General features: G+C 47.1%; 1 protein-coding gene across 20 annotated transcripts in view; it reads left to right on the top strand.

The window, feature by feature from the left end:
• Positions 1-14,646, top strand: part of ZMYND8 (zinc finger MYND-type containing 8) — a 111,409-nt gene that overhangs the window by 93,813 nt on the left and 2,950 nt on the right. For 17 of the 20 annotated variants that reach the window (XM_007671359.4, XM_007671361.3, XM_039912936.1 and 14 more), the window contains 5 exons: positions 777-857; positions 1,378-1,456; positions 4,290-4,529; positions 9,681-9,838; positions 11,544-11,633. In XM_007671359.4, the coding sequence (XP_007669549.1) occupies positions 777-857; positions 1,378-1,456; positions 4,290-4,529; positions 9,681-9,838; positions 11,544-11,633 (648 nt within the window). The remainder of the gene's footprint in view (positions 1-776; positions 858-1,377; positions 1,457-4,289; positions 4,530-9,680; positions 9,839-11,543; positions 11,634-14,646) is intronic. The other 3 variants (XM_029071190.2, XM_029071174.2, XM_029071175.2) reach the window with 2 other exon arrangements.

The following is a 14,646-nucleotide window of genomic DNA, read 5'->3' as shown; positions in this document are numbered from 1 at the left end:
CACTTGTCTGCCGTGTGACCCTGGGCAAGTCACTTACTTGATGTCTCTGTGCCTTAGGTACCTCATCTGGAAAAAAGGGGATTAAGACTGTGAACCCCATGTGGGGCAAGGACTGTGTCCAACCCGATTTGCTCTGTATTTCCCCCCGAGCTCTCAGTTCAGTGCCTGGTACATAGTAAGCACTTAACAAATACCAGTATTGTTATCATTATGTGCCAAGCACTGTAGAAAGCACTGGGGTAGATCCAAGGTAGTCAGGTGGGACACAAGTCTCTGTCCCACATGGGGCTCACAGTTTAAGTAGGAGGGAGAACAGGTGTTGAATCCTCATTTTACAGATGAAGGAACTGAGGCTCAGAGTAGTTAAATGACTTGCCCAAGGTCACACAGCAGACAAATGGCCCAACTGGGATTAGAACCCAGATTCTCTGACTCCTAGGACCGGGTTCTTTCCACTAGCCCATGCTGCTGCTTAGAATAGAACTGAGAGTAGAAGTAAAACATGTGTACAGACATCCCAAGCTGTGCTCTCCTCTATTTCTCTCCTCCCTTGGCCTAGCTCATACAAGGGCATTTTTTTTTTCAAGTCTGGCCTGGCAGGCTCTACTGAAATGGGGCAAATCCTCCTCGAGATAAACCATTCTATGGAACTAATTCCTCAGCAGTCAGACCAGCTCCCCTCAGCAACAGCGAACAGCATAGAACGGTGTCTTTCAAATGCACAACAGAAAGCCAGATGCAATATCTTAGTCCAACTCTTTTGGTTTATGTTTCAGATGATGGATGCAATAAAAGGAACAATGACAGAAATATACAACGATCTTTCTAAAAATACCACCGGAAGTACCATTGCGGAGGTCAGAGCACACACTTGCACGTTGCTTGCTGAGAAACGTGTTTCGTGAACATGGGTCCCTGCAAAGATTATCCCCGTAGAGAGTCGAGACATTTTTAGCTCGGGAAGTTTGCCCTCCCTCTCCTGAATTTAACGCCCACGAACAAGTTGTCCTGCTTTAAAGAAAAGGCTTTTTCTTTGGCCTCCGCACAGAAACTCGGGAGAGAGAGTAGGGTCGAAGCACTGGGTCCTGGGGTCTGATCACACATAATTAGTATCGGTCGAGTGAATATTTTTTGCCTATGGGGAGAGGGCTCTTTAAAGTTCATTTGTAACCCACGAATCCTTCAGAAAAATAGGAAACTGACCCTGTCCTGGACGGTCTAGTTATTAAACTACCTGGAGGCAGGAGGCTGGCCCGAATGACCCCTGGGGGTGGAGCTTGGGGAGAGAGAGTGTCTTCCAAGACTGTAATCCATAACTTCGGGGTCTGTGTTCCGTGAAAGGGTGGTTTTATTGACCTTCGGCCTCCCGTGTTTCAGATTCGCCGCTTGCGAATTGAGATCGAGAAACTTCAGTGGCTTCATCAGCAGGAGCTCTCGGAGATGAAGCACAACCTCGGTATGATAATAAGAACAACAACAATAATAATAATAATTGTGGTATTTGCTCAGCGCTTACTAGATGCGGGATAACAATAATAATTGTGGTATTTGCTCAGCACTAACTATATGCTGGTATAATAACAAGAACAGCAATAATAGTAATAATTAATAATTGTGGTATTTGCTTAGCACTTACTGTATGCCAAGCTCTGTGCTAAGAGCTGGGGTATCATCGGTGGTATTTATTGAGAGTTTATTGTGTGCAGAGCACTGTAATTAGCAGTCAGGAGAGTATAATATAATCATGATAATAATAATGATTATAGTACTTGTTAAGCACTTACTATATTCCAAGCACTGTGACATAAGAGCTAGGTTAGATACAAGTTGATCAGGTTGGACACGGTCCCTGTCCTAAGTGGGGCTCCCAGCCTTAATCCACATTTGACAGATGAGGGAACCGAGGCACAGAGAAGTTAAGACTCACCAAGGTCATACAGCAATCACGTGGTGGAGCCGGGATGAGAACCCAGATCCTCTGACTCCCAGCCTGTGCTCTTTCCACTAGGCCTCTCTGCTTCCCAAAGTATAACATACTGTACCGATCTATAATCTAGCTCGTTGTGGGCAGGGATTGTGTCCGTTATATTGTTATATTGTACTCTCCCAAGTGCTCAGTCCAGTGCCCTGCACACAGTAAGCACTCAATAAATGGTATTGATCGATAGGTCGATTAATCAGAGAATGGTGCTGTCTGTGCTTTCGTTTCCCAAGTGCTACCATGGATGTCATTTTATCCTCCCAGCAGCTGTATGGGGATAGAGAGGACGGTCATTAAATCAGTGGTATTTATTGAGCGCTTATTGTGTGCAAAGCACTGGGCTAAGTGCTTGGGACAGTACAATGTAAGACACATTCCCTGCCCATGCTGAGGTTACAGACCATTAATATAAGTAAATGAATTACGGCTATCTACATAAGGACTGGAGAAGCAGCGTAACTCAATGGAGAGAGCATGGGCCTGGGAGTCAGAATGATCTGCGTTCTAATCCCTGCTCTGTCACTCATCTGTCATGTGACCTTGGGCAAGTCACTTCACTTCTCTGTGCCTCAGTTCCCTCGCTTGTGACATGGGGATTTAGACTGTCCCATGTGGGACAGGGACTTTGTCCAACCTGATTAGCTTGTATCTACCCCAGTGCTTAGAACACTGCCTGGCATGTAGTAAGGGCGTAACAAATGCCATCGACATTATCATCATAATTGAGGGGCTGAGGGTGGGGTGAGCAGGTATTATTATACCCATTTTGAAGACAGGGAAACTGAGGTGCTAGGCCACACAGCAGACATTGTTAGAGCTGGGACTAGAGCTCGGTTTCTCCAACTCCTGGATCCGTGCTGTTTCTCCTGCATCACAGTGCCTCTTCGGGAGCTAAATCATCTGCATTGTCCCGTTTAGTCCTCCCTTAAAAGAAGAGGAAACAGTGCAACAGGCAATATCCCCCAGCCCAAATTGATAATCTAGGTTCCTACTCCCTCACCAAAAGCCCAGTAAAAATGAATTTCACTGTACCCCCTGAAACTGATTTTGGCTATTTAAAATGTGTTGGCTTTTAGTAAGAGAAGTCATAGCATATCTTAATGCCCTATTTTGTAGGTCCTGGCTTATATTTTGAGATGTTTAAATTTCCTCTTGGTCCCTAAACCTCACACTAGACATAAGTAGCACTACAGGCCTGTAGTGGAATGAACTCTGGAGCTTATTCAAGAAGGGAAGTAGGACACAGAGACCTGTGAGCGTTTCTCCAAAGCGTTTCTCTTCCTGCTTTCTACTCACCCTGTTGCTTCCAGGTGCTGATTCTCACAAAGCAGGGACTGTGATTTTATTCATTCATTCATTCAATCGTATTTATTGAGTGCTTACTGTGTGCAGAGCACTATAATAAGCGCTTGGAATGTATAGTTCGGTAACAGAGAGAGAGAGTTCCTGCCCAAAATAGGCTCATAGTCTAAAAACACATCATTAATAAAATAGAATACTAAATAATATATATGAAGTGCTGTGGGGAGGGGAAGGGGGTAGAGCAGAGGGAGGGGGTAGGGGCAATGGGAAGGGGAGGAGGGGCAGAGGGAAAGGAAGGGCTCAGTCTGGAGGAGGGCTCCTGGAGGAGGTGAGCTCTCAGTAGGGCTTTGAAGAGGGGAAGAGAGTTAGTTTGGCAGATGTGAGAAGGGAGGGCATTCTAGGACAGTAGTAGGATGTGGGCCAGGGGTCAATGGCGGGACTGGGGAGAATGGGGCACAGTGAGGAGGTTAGCGGCAGAGGAGCAGAGTGTTCGGGGAGGGCTGTAGAAGGAGAGAAGGGAGATGAGGAGGGGGCAAGGTGATGGAAAACTTTGAAGCCAAGAGTGAGGAGTTTTTGCTTCATGGGAAGGTTGATAGGCAACCACTGGAGATTTTTGAGAAGGGCAGTGACATACCCAAAGCGTTTCTGAAGAAACGATCAGTACGAAAAATGAGTGTGGCCCGACTCCACCACTGTCCCTAAGTTAGCCACTTTGTAAAACAGGAATTATAACTCTGGTGTTACTCCCACCAAGGTGACATGGGAGAGGGAGGGAAAAGGAGGGAAGGAGAGAAAGGAAGGAGATAGAGGGAGAAGAAGAAAAGAAGGGAAAGGAAGAGGGAAGGAGAGAGAGAGAGAGAGCACTAAATCAAAGAAATCCACTGCCCCTCCTTGTTGACTTGGTGTAACCGCTTGTGCCTTGCGCTTTATGCATGCCTCATAAATGTTCCCCACAACGTTCTGTCGGGAAAAGATGAAACACAGGTTTTCTTCTGTGTCCTGTCAGAACTGACCATGGCTGAGATGAGGCAGAGCCTGGAGCAGGAGCGAGACCGTCTCATCGCTGAGGTGAAGAAGCAGCTGGAGTTGGAGAAGCAGCAGGCCGTGGACGAGACGAAGAAGAAACAGTGGTGCGCCAACTGCAAGAAAGAAGCCATCTTCTACTGCTGCTGGAACACCAGCTACTGCGACTACCCATGCCAGCAAGCTCACTGGCCTGAGCATATGAAGTCATGCACTCAATCAGGTAATCTCTCTTCCCTCAGCCCCCAGATTGGGGTGAAAAGGGGCCCTTTGGAGTTGGTTAAAAAATCTTGAGACCTCACCATCGCCTCTGACCAGACATGTCTGTGTCCATTGATTCATTCATTCAGTCGTATTTATTGAGCGCTTACCGTGTGCAGAGCACTGAACTCAGCGCCTGGAAAGTACAGTACAACAACGGATAGAAACAATCCCTACTCAACAAAAGGCTTACAGTAACAGCGTATTTGTTCAAGCAGTCCTTCCTTTAATTTTTGAAAATGTTATTCGTTAAGCTCTTACCTTGTGCCAGGCACTGTACTAAGTCCCGGCGTGGATACAAGCTAATCAGGTTAGATATAGTCCCAGTTCCTTATGGGGCTCACAGTCTTCATCCCAATTTGACAGATGAAGGAACTGAGGGCCAGAGAAGTGAAATGTCCCAGGTCACACAGCAGGGAAGTAGTGGAGCTGGAATTAGAACCCAGGTCCTTCTGACTCCCCAGGCCTGTGGTCTGTCAACTAGGCCATGCCGCTTCTGCTTTAAATAAAAAATAAATGTTGGTATTTGTTAAGCGCTTACTATGTGCCGAGCACTGTTCTAAGCGCTGGGGTAGACACAGGGGAATCAGGTTGTCCCACGTGGGGCTCACAGTCTTAATCCCCATTTTACAGATGAGGTAACAGGTAACTGAGGCACCGAGAAGTTAAGTGACTTGCCCAAAGTCACACAGCCGACAAGTGGCCGAGTCGGGATTCAAACCCATGACCTCTGACTCCAAAGCCCGTGCTCTTTCCACTGAGCCACGCTGCTTTAATTTACCGCAGATCACTCTGCACTATTTTAAACCCAGTTTTAAAACTGTCTGATCCCGATGCCCCTGCAGTCCCTTCTAAACCTTCAAACCCCACCCAAAAACCCCAAGGACCATAGAGAGAGAAGGATTTGAGGGGGTTTTGGGTGGGGTTTGAAGATTTAGAAGGTGCCACCCGAATGGGACTCCCAAACCTATAATAATAACAATAATAACTGTGGTATTTGTTAAGCGCTTACTGTGTGCCAGGAACTGTTCAAAGCGCTGGGGTGAATACAAGCAAATAGGATTGGACACAGGCCCTGCCTCACATGGGACTCACAATCGTAATCCCCCTTTTCTAGATGAGGTAGCTGAGGCCCAGAGAAGTATAGTGACTTGCCCAGTCACACAGCAGACAAATGGCGGAGCTGGGATTAGAACCTATGAACTTCTGACTCACAGGGCCATGCTCTATCCACTAAGCCATGCTGCTTTTTCCAACCCTTGTCACCTCAATCAGTGGTATTTGTTGAGTACTTACAGTGTGTAGAGTACTGTACTAAGTGCTTGGGAGAGGACAATAGAACAGACACATTCTCTGCCCATTAGCAAGGTACTGGTTCACCAGTGGGACCCAAGGGGCGTGCACAGCCTTGCTCAGAGTCTGGAGCTGGGGCCGTGGGTGGGTCGGGGTTGGGGGCTCTCATCCGTTGATACAATTCCATAGCCTTTTCGTAGCAGCTTACTAGAAATGGCATCTCAAATATCCATATGGCTCTATATCAGGCTCCTGGAGAATTGATAATTCTTGCCAGGAACTTCAGGGCATCGAATATCAGTGCTGCTGAAGCAAGGCACATTTGCAAAAGCCAACATACATAGCAGATGAATGACTGCATAACAGTTGTGTCATTCAGGCAGGGCCCTCCCCTCCCTCCTCCTCCCCCTGGCAAATCTAGAAGCAGCACGGCCTATGGATAGAGCACGGGCCTGGGAGTCAGAAGGTCATGGACTCTGCCACTTGTCTAATGTGTGACCCTGGGCAAGTCACTTCACTTCTCTGGGCCTCAGTTACCTCATCTGTAAAGTGGGGATTGAGACTGTGAGCCCCACGTGTGTCTAACCCAATCTGCTTGTATCTGCCCCACTGCTTAATACAGTGCCTGGCACATAGTAAGTGCTAAACAAATACCATTATTATTATTAGTGATAATAATAATCAGCGGACACTTAGAGCTCACACAACTGAGTTGAGGAAAAGGACTCACAGATCAAGGGGCTCTTAGTAGCCCAGGAAGCAATTTTTGGCTACCCCTTATAGGTATAATAGAAGAGGGTTTTTTTGGGGTGTGCTTTTTTTTTCTTTATGGAATGCATTAAGCACTTACCATGTGTCAGGCACTATATTAAGTGCTGGAGTAGAACAAGCTAATCAGGTTGGACAAAGTGCCTGTCCCACATGGGGCTCACAGTCCTAATCTCCCTTTTACAGGTGAGGTAACTGAGGTACAGAGAAGTGAAGTGACTCACCCTAGGTCAAACAGCAGAGAAGTGCCGGAACCAGGATAGAACCCTTGTCCTTCTGACTTCCAGGACCGTGCTTGATCCACTAAGCCCTTCCGCTTCCTATAGAGGTTGACCTTAGAGGAGAATCAGGTCTTGTGGGATTAGACTAAGGGATTTTTACTAGCAGTGGTGGGGTGGCTGGGCTGAAGATGCAGAATTACCCTGCTGCCTCCGTATTACACTGACATCAAGAAACCCTGACCTGTTAGCTAAGTTTGGCTGCCCTAGAAGTTATGTCTCGCAATGTGTCTCACTGGAGGTGAAAAGGCTTGGCGTGAAAAATCCCCCAACGCCGGTGGAGCAGATCAGCTGTAAAATCGGTCTGGTCTCATCCAACGTATTCGACCCAGTCTGCTTGACCAGCAGAGGGTTTGGAAGTGGGGTTTGAAGAGTTTCGTGAATGACTGGAGGCCGACTCAATTTTATCGGCAACCTCCAAAACCTTGAGGGGAAGCCAAACGACAGCCACTGATTGTTGACACAGCCGTGTTCCGGACAGACACACGCAAGAAGTTGTGTGAGAAATTGTCACCTGTCTTGTAGCAACATGGCAGGGCCGTGGAGCAGCAGTAAGCCACAGATTTCCATCTGGTGAGGTCCTACTTGTGCACCTGTTTGGCAAAGAATTAGTGAGGACATATCCATATAGCCCTATGGCCCTTGGGATGCTGATACTTGGTATGGAATCCACCAAGACTTCAAACTCCAGACCACATGGAAAGTCCAGAAATGTTGAGATTCTCTAACCTTGGATCTGGTTGCCAGACTTGAGCACCCTTGGGAAAACGTCAGTGGTATTTATTAAGTGCTTACTGTGGGCGGAGCACTGAGCTAAGCACATGGGAGAGTACACAGTGGCAGAAATCACATCATTGGCCTGTGAAGTTTTTAGTCAGGGTTGTCTCCAAGCCGAACAATGCCAATGCATAGAACAGTGCTTGGCACATGATAAGTGCTTAACGAATACCATAAATGGCTGGATGGGTCACTGAAGGGACATTGGAAGCGGGGTTCGGTGAAACGAACCACAAAATTCAACTTCAGATCTTGAATTCTGGATCTGGTCTGCTTGGAAATAATCACAGATGGCACATGGCAGATGGCTGGTAATGATCAGAAACGAGGGCGGGTGTTTTGTTTTTTTGGATCGAAAGATTCAGTTGAGACCATGAATCATGGAGGAATTGGACACAATGTCCACCCTCCTGTCAATAGCGTTACCATCCAAAATGGATCTCACACTCTCTCTCTCTCTCTCTCTCTCTCTCTCTCTCTCTCACTGTAAAGAGGAGACACACAAGTGCAACACTGTACAGAGAAGACACACATTCTCTATTTCTCTCTTAATACGTGCACTCTTAAAATACAAAATGAGCACTGGCATTATGAGCACTTTATTTCCTACCCTAAGTCCTAGGGAGGCTGCGTGGCCTAGTGGAAAAGAGTATGAGCCTGGGAATCAGAGGACCTAGGTTTTAATTCCCGGCTCTGCCACTTGTCTGGTGAGCGACCTTGGGCAAGTCACTTTACTTCCATGGGCCTCAGATCCCTCATCTGTAAAAAGGGGGTTCAATTCTTGTTCTCCCTTCTACTTAAACTGTGAGCCCCATGTTAGACCTTATCTTGTTATCTATCCTGGAGTTTAATTCGGTGCTAGACACATAGTAAGCACTTAACAAATATAACTATTATTATTATTATTATTATTAGACTCTTATAACATTTTCCGAGTCTTTCAGAACGTAGATAGTCACTTGAGAAATGCTTACCACCCGGTCAGATCGGAGACAAAACTATGGGTCACAAACTGATTTCAGTTGAATTTTTCTCACTTATTGCCATCATGTCCACAACCCAGTGCCAATATTTAAAAATGGAGCTGTGGAAAAAAACAGTCATTTTGCATGAAAAAAATTAACCTTTTTTTGGGCTCTTGGTGTGTCAGTCATGTCTTGGTTACCATTATAAAAGGATATAGGGTATGGTAGATGTACATGTTCTTTTCTTTTTTTATGGTGTTTGTTAAGTGCTTACAATGTGACAAACGTTGTTCTAAGCGCTTGGGGAGGCATAAGTTAATTAGGTCAGACACGGTCCCTTTTCCGTGTGGGGCTCACAGTCTAAGTAAGAAGGAGAACAGGTATTTAATCCTCATTTTACAGTTGAGGAAAGAGGCGCAGAGAAGTGAAGTGATTTGCCCAAGGTCATAAAGCAAGTAGTTGGCAGCATCAAAATTAGAACCCAGGTCCTTCTTATTCCCAGCCCCGGGCTCTTTCCACTAGTCAACACTGCTTTTCAGTTGCTTCTTCAGAACCACCAACTATTATTTTGGTAATGTTCATTTTAATCCTCCACAAACCCTGTTAAGCAGGCAGGCCTTTGGAAGGGATGAAGAGAAGTTTATAGATTTAAACTATAGGTAGTAGAAGAAGAAAAAGAAAATATGTTTGATTTTTTTTAACCCTCCCCCCATTAGTATTATTAAAAAACAAAAAGTTTGCATAGTAGTCCTAAAACATGATGATGATGATGATGATGATGATGATAGTATTTGCTCAGTGCTTCCTACATACCAGGTCTGTACTAAGCACTGGGTTGGATACAAGCAGATCAAGTTGGACACAGTCCCTGTCCCACGTGAGGCTCAGAGTCTCAATCCCCATTTTACAGAGGAGGTAACGGAGGCACAGAAAAGTGAAGCGACTTGCCCAAGGTCACACAGCACACAAGTGGCAGAGCCGGGATTGCGACCATTTACTTACATGCTTGATAATGGTATTTTGGAATTTTAGCGACCGCCACCCAGCAAGAAGCAGACACCGAAATGAGCTCGGAAACATTAAGTAAGTCATCCCTGCCCGCTTCTAGCGCACAGCCTCCCCCTGCAGAATCGACCAACACCTCCAAAGACAAGGAAAGTCCATCGGAGAAAAGCAAGGACACTGTCACAGTGAGTACCATTTCCCCGGCGGCTTCTGTCTAGATTCTCTCTCGATTTTTCCAAGTCAACAAAGACCTGTCGGCATAGCCTTAGAGAGTCATTCTACGTAAGAGGATCGGTGTGACTGTATCACGTTCTTTTTTTTTTTTAAAGGGGCGAATGTGTGGGGTGGTGTGCCACGATTTTGGTTTCGATCCCCGCTTCTAATAATAATAATACTACTTTTGGACTTTTAAGCACTTACTCTGTGATAAGAACTGGGGTGGGTATGAGGTTGTGAGATCAGACCCGATCCCTTTTGGACCTGGGGCTCCCAGTCTCTTATTCCCATTTTGCAGATGAGGAAACCGAGATCCAGAGAGCTTAGGTGGGTTGGTCGTGTGACACAGCAGGCCCGAGGTGGAGCCGGGGCTTGAACCCAAGTCTCTCAACTCCCGGTCCCGAGCGCTTCCCATGAGGCCCCACTGCCTCCAGCCTCTTGGCCGATTTTTCTTCTCAAGGGAGCCCAACCACGTTGCTGTAAATTTGGGGAGGCTGGCTTTGGGCTAGCACTCCCCTTCGGATAAGGTACTCCCAGCCTCCCAGATTCTGCTGACCTACTAGTTATCTGGTGGTTTAGTACGGCCTTCGGTTCAGCAAGGATCTCCCGCTTCCTCTCTTCCCTCTCTATTTTTTTTTAATGGTATTTGTTAAGCTCTCACTCTGTGTTAAGCCCTGTTCTAAGCGCTGGAGTAAGTACAAGTTAATCAGGCCAAATACAGTCTCTCCCCCCACCCTTTCCACATGGGCCTCCCAGTCTAAGTAGGAGGGTGAACAGGGATTGAATCCCCGTTTGGCAGTTGAGAAAACTAAGGCACAGAAAAGTTAATTGCTCAAGGCCACACATCAGGCAAGTGGCAAAACTGGGGTGAGAACCCAGTTCCTCTGGTTCTCAGGGACGTTGGGCAAGTCACCTAACTTCTCAGTTCTCTCAACTGTAAAACGGGGATTAAGACTGTGAGCCCCCTGTGGGACAGAGACTGCATCCAACTTGATTATCTTGTATCTCCCCCAGTGCTTAGAACAGAGCTTGGTAAAAAGTAAGCGCTAAACAAGTACCCTAATTACTGTAATCGCTATTGCCCTACACCATAGGCAAAAGTGTTTCAGTGGAGGCTGGTAGAAGATGGAGGCTGTCCCTCAGACCCTGAGAGAAGGAAAGGCAGAAGTAGCAGTCGTGTCCTGTCTCCACCCCTGCCCGACACATACACTTCCCGTGCCTGACTAAATTAAGCTAAATCCCCTTCTTGCCCGACAGTGAGTTTAGAGTTAATCCAGAGACATCATTTAGGACCAGACCTCTCATGCGGTTGTCTCTTGATGACAAGGGGTTGCTCCTCCTAAGACCTAGAAGAGCAAATCACTGTAATGCTTCCGCTGTGGACTGTTTCTATGGACGTTGATGTACCGAATTGCTTTCTCATTGTACCCTGATGTTGTCTAGCCTGAAACATCATGCTGTGTGTGTTGCCCATGTTCATAGTTTGATTTTTTTTTTTTTAATAACAAAGTAACCTGTGAATTCATTAAGTCTCCAAATCTTTAACCCAACCGAAGCATTCCCACCGATTATTTTCCCACACTCCTAATATGAATTAATATGAACGGTAGTGAGCTAGGTTAATACCGCCCAGAGCCCTAACCGAAACTGAGGTTGCCTGTGCTGTGTCTACAGATAGCAACAGGTGTGACAAGCAGCCAGCCTATAAAACTGGTTCAAGTCCCGCAGACTACCACCTTTATTCCAACCACTCAACCCACAATTGTAAGTACCACGTCATCATTTAAAGTTGCCATAGAATTGTTCCCGGCATTCGAATAGCGCAGTTTTTTTTTTTTGTTTTGTTTTTTCCTCCTCTTCCTCTGGGTGCGTCTCCTGTTTTGGGGCTCTGAATTAGGACATGAATTCACTGGTGTCAGGTTTTAGTTCGCCACGCAAAATCACTTTCTTTGGCAGTGCAACATTTCATTTCAGCCACGCCTCTCACTATCACCGCCGACCATTTAGAGAAAATGGGCACCGCCGCGGCGGGCGGGGGCGGGGTGTCCGTCTCCCCAGGGTGACGGTTTAGGTGCTTTAAAGCCAAAAGTGATCTCGGCACTCACCCGCGGTGGTCCGGTAGGGACGTAGTCCCATCTCCCCACACTGTGCTAAGGAGGTTTTGTAACAATAATTGTGGTATTTGTTAAGCGCTTACTGTGTGCCAGGTACTGAACTAAGTGCGGGGGTGGATACAGGCAAATCAGGTTGGACACAGTCCTTGTCGCACATGGGGCTCACAGTCTCACTCCCCACTTTACAGATGAGGTAACTGAGGCATAAAGTTAGGGAAGTGACTTGCTCCAGGTCACACAGCAGACAAGTGGTAGATTAGAACCCATGACTTTCTGACTCCCAGACCCTTGCTCTATCCACTAGGCCACGCCGCTTGTCAGTATCCCAAGGCAGTCCCGACATAGACTGAACAGGGACCGTCCTCCACCAATCAATCAGTGGTACTTATTAAGGTCTTAATAATAATAATAATGTTGGTATTTGTTAAGCGCTTACTATGTGCTGAGCACTGTTCTAAGCGCTGGGGTAGACACAGGGGAATCAGGTTGTCCCACGTGGGGCTCACAGTCTTAATCCCCATTTTACAGATGGGGTAACTGAGGCACCGAGAAGTTAAGTGACTTGCCCAAAGTCACACAGCTGACAAGTGGCCGAGCCGGGATTCGAACCCATGACCTCTGACTCCAAAGCCCGTGCTCTTTCCACTGAGCCACGCTGCTTCACAAGGTCTTATTGTGTGCAGAGCACTGTACTAAGCACTTGGGAGAGCAGGATATAACGGAGTTGGTAATAACAGTAATAGTAATGATGGGATCTGTTAAGCACTTACAAGGTGTCAGGCACTGTTCTAAGCACTGGGGTAGGTACAAGCTAATCAGGTTGGACACAGTCCTTGTCCCACATGATCCTCACAGTCTTAACCCCCATTTGACAGATGAGGCGACTGAGGCACAGAGAAGTTAAGTGACCTGTCCAAGGACACACAGCAGACAAGTGAGCCCCAAGAGGGACAGGCACTGTGTCCACCCCGATTTGCTCATATTCACCCTAGCGCATAGTACAGTGCCTGGCACATAGAAAGCACTTAACAAATACCACTATTATTATTATTATTATAGTCTGTGGTGTTCTCAGGGGACCAGTTAGAGAATCCCTGAGACTGAGATGAACCCACAGATATCACCTGGGCCTGATAAAATTTCATTCACCGTCCCAGCCGTCCCCGCTCGCCGGGAAGACTGGGGGGCGACTGATCCCTGAGGGGTGGGGCTGCAGAGGCTGGTGACCATATTGATGGCCGAGAGCAGGGGACGGGGACGAGGCACAGCCGACCACAGATAAACCAAATCGCGAACAAGAAATATCCCTTAATGCCAAAGGACTGTATGGCTTTCCAGAAAAAATGGATAGTAGCAATTGCATTCCTTCCTCACTATGTAACAGCACTAGTGTTTATTAAGGACTTACTGTGTGTGTAGAGCACTGTACTCACCTGCTATGTGACCTTGGGCAAGTCACTTAACTTCTCTGTGCCTCAGTTCTCTCATTTGGAAAGTGGGGATCAAGACTGTGAGCCCCACATTGGGACAGCCTGATTATGTTGTATCTACCCCAGTGCTTAGAACGGTGCTTGGCACATAGTAAGCGCTTAATAAATGCCATCATTATTATTACTAAGTGCTAGGAAAGTACAGGTGGGAATTCAATTGTATTTATTAAGCCTTTACTGTGTGCAGAGCACAGTACTAAGCACTAGGGAAAGTACAATGCAATGATAAATAGAGACGTTCCCTGCCCAAATAGACACTTACCTTGTTCTCTGAGGGGCTCACAATCTATAAGTATAGGTCGGGGAGGGTTGGTGATGAACGCTTTGGGAGCAGTGAAGCAGTAAAACATTAAAACAGCAAAAGGGACAAAACGAATATGCAGTATACAAAATAAAAGCAAAGGCAGTAGGAAACTGTGGCTAGAGGAGCAGAATTTCTCCTGATTCAGAGTCCACAGTGGTGGCTATGCAGCCACTAGCTTTCCCGAGGTCATACTTCAGGTGCTGTTCTCGTTCGTTCTAAGGTGGCAGAAAGCAGGACGATAATAATAAGGACGGTATTTGTTAAGCGCTATGTCAAGGACTGTTCTAAGCGTTGGGGTAGATACGAGGTAATCAGGTTGTCCCACATGGGGCTCACAGTCTTCATCCCCATTTAACAGAAGAGGGAACTGAGGCCCAGGCAAGTGAAGTGACTTGCCCAAGGTCACAGCAGACAAGTGGCAGAGGCAGGATTAGAACCCACATCCTTCTGACTCCCAGGCCCGGGCTGGCGGCTGGTAGGGGGAGGGTCTCCTCGATGCTGCTTAGGGGAGGTGGTGCCGGCCCAGGGTGGCAGGAAGGGGCGGTGAGTGGGGCCTAGAGCGTGTTGTGAGGTCGAGTGGCAAATGGTGGATGTCGCGTCTGGCTCTGAAAGTGAGGAGGGGTGGAGAAGGCCAGTGCAGCAGCCTTTTTACCCAGCCTGGTTGCAGGCAGAACAGACCGCAGAGGCAGGCAGGAAGTTTCCTCGGCCACTGTCGGGGACCTGAGGACCCTCATTTTGCCTTGTGCTCAGCTGCCGTGGAAGAGCTAGGAAGCAGCATAGTGGAGTGGATAGAGCACGTGCCTGGGAATCAGAAGATCGTGGGTTCTAATTCCACCTTTGCCACCTGTCTGTTGTGAACTCAGGCAAGT

This window comes from Ornithorhynchus anatinus, chromosome 8 (assembly GCF_004115215.2).
Source record: "Ornithorhynchus anatinus isolate Pmale09 chromosome 8, mOrnAna1.pri.v4, whole genome shotgun sequence".
NCBI classification, from domain to species: domain Eukaryota; kingdom Metazoa; phylum Chordata; class Mammalia; order Monotremata; family Ornithorhynchidae; genus Ornithorhynchus; species Ornithorhynchus anatinus.
Note: the sequence above shows the minus strand (reverse complement) of the source record. Positions and strands in the feature narration are given on the sequence as shown.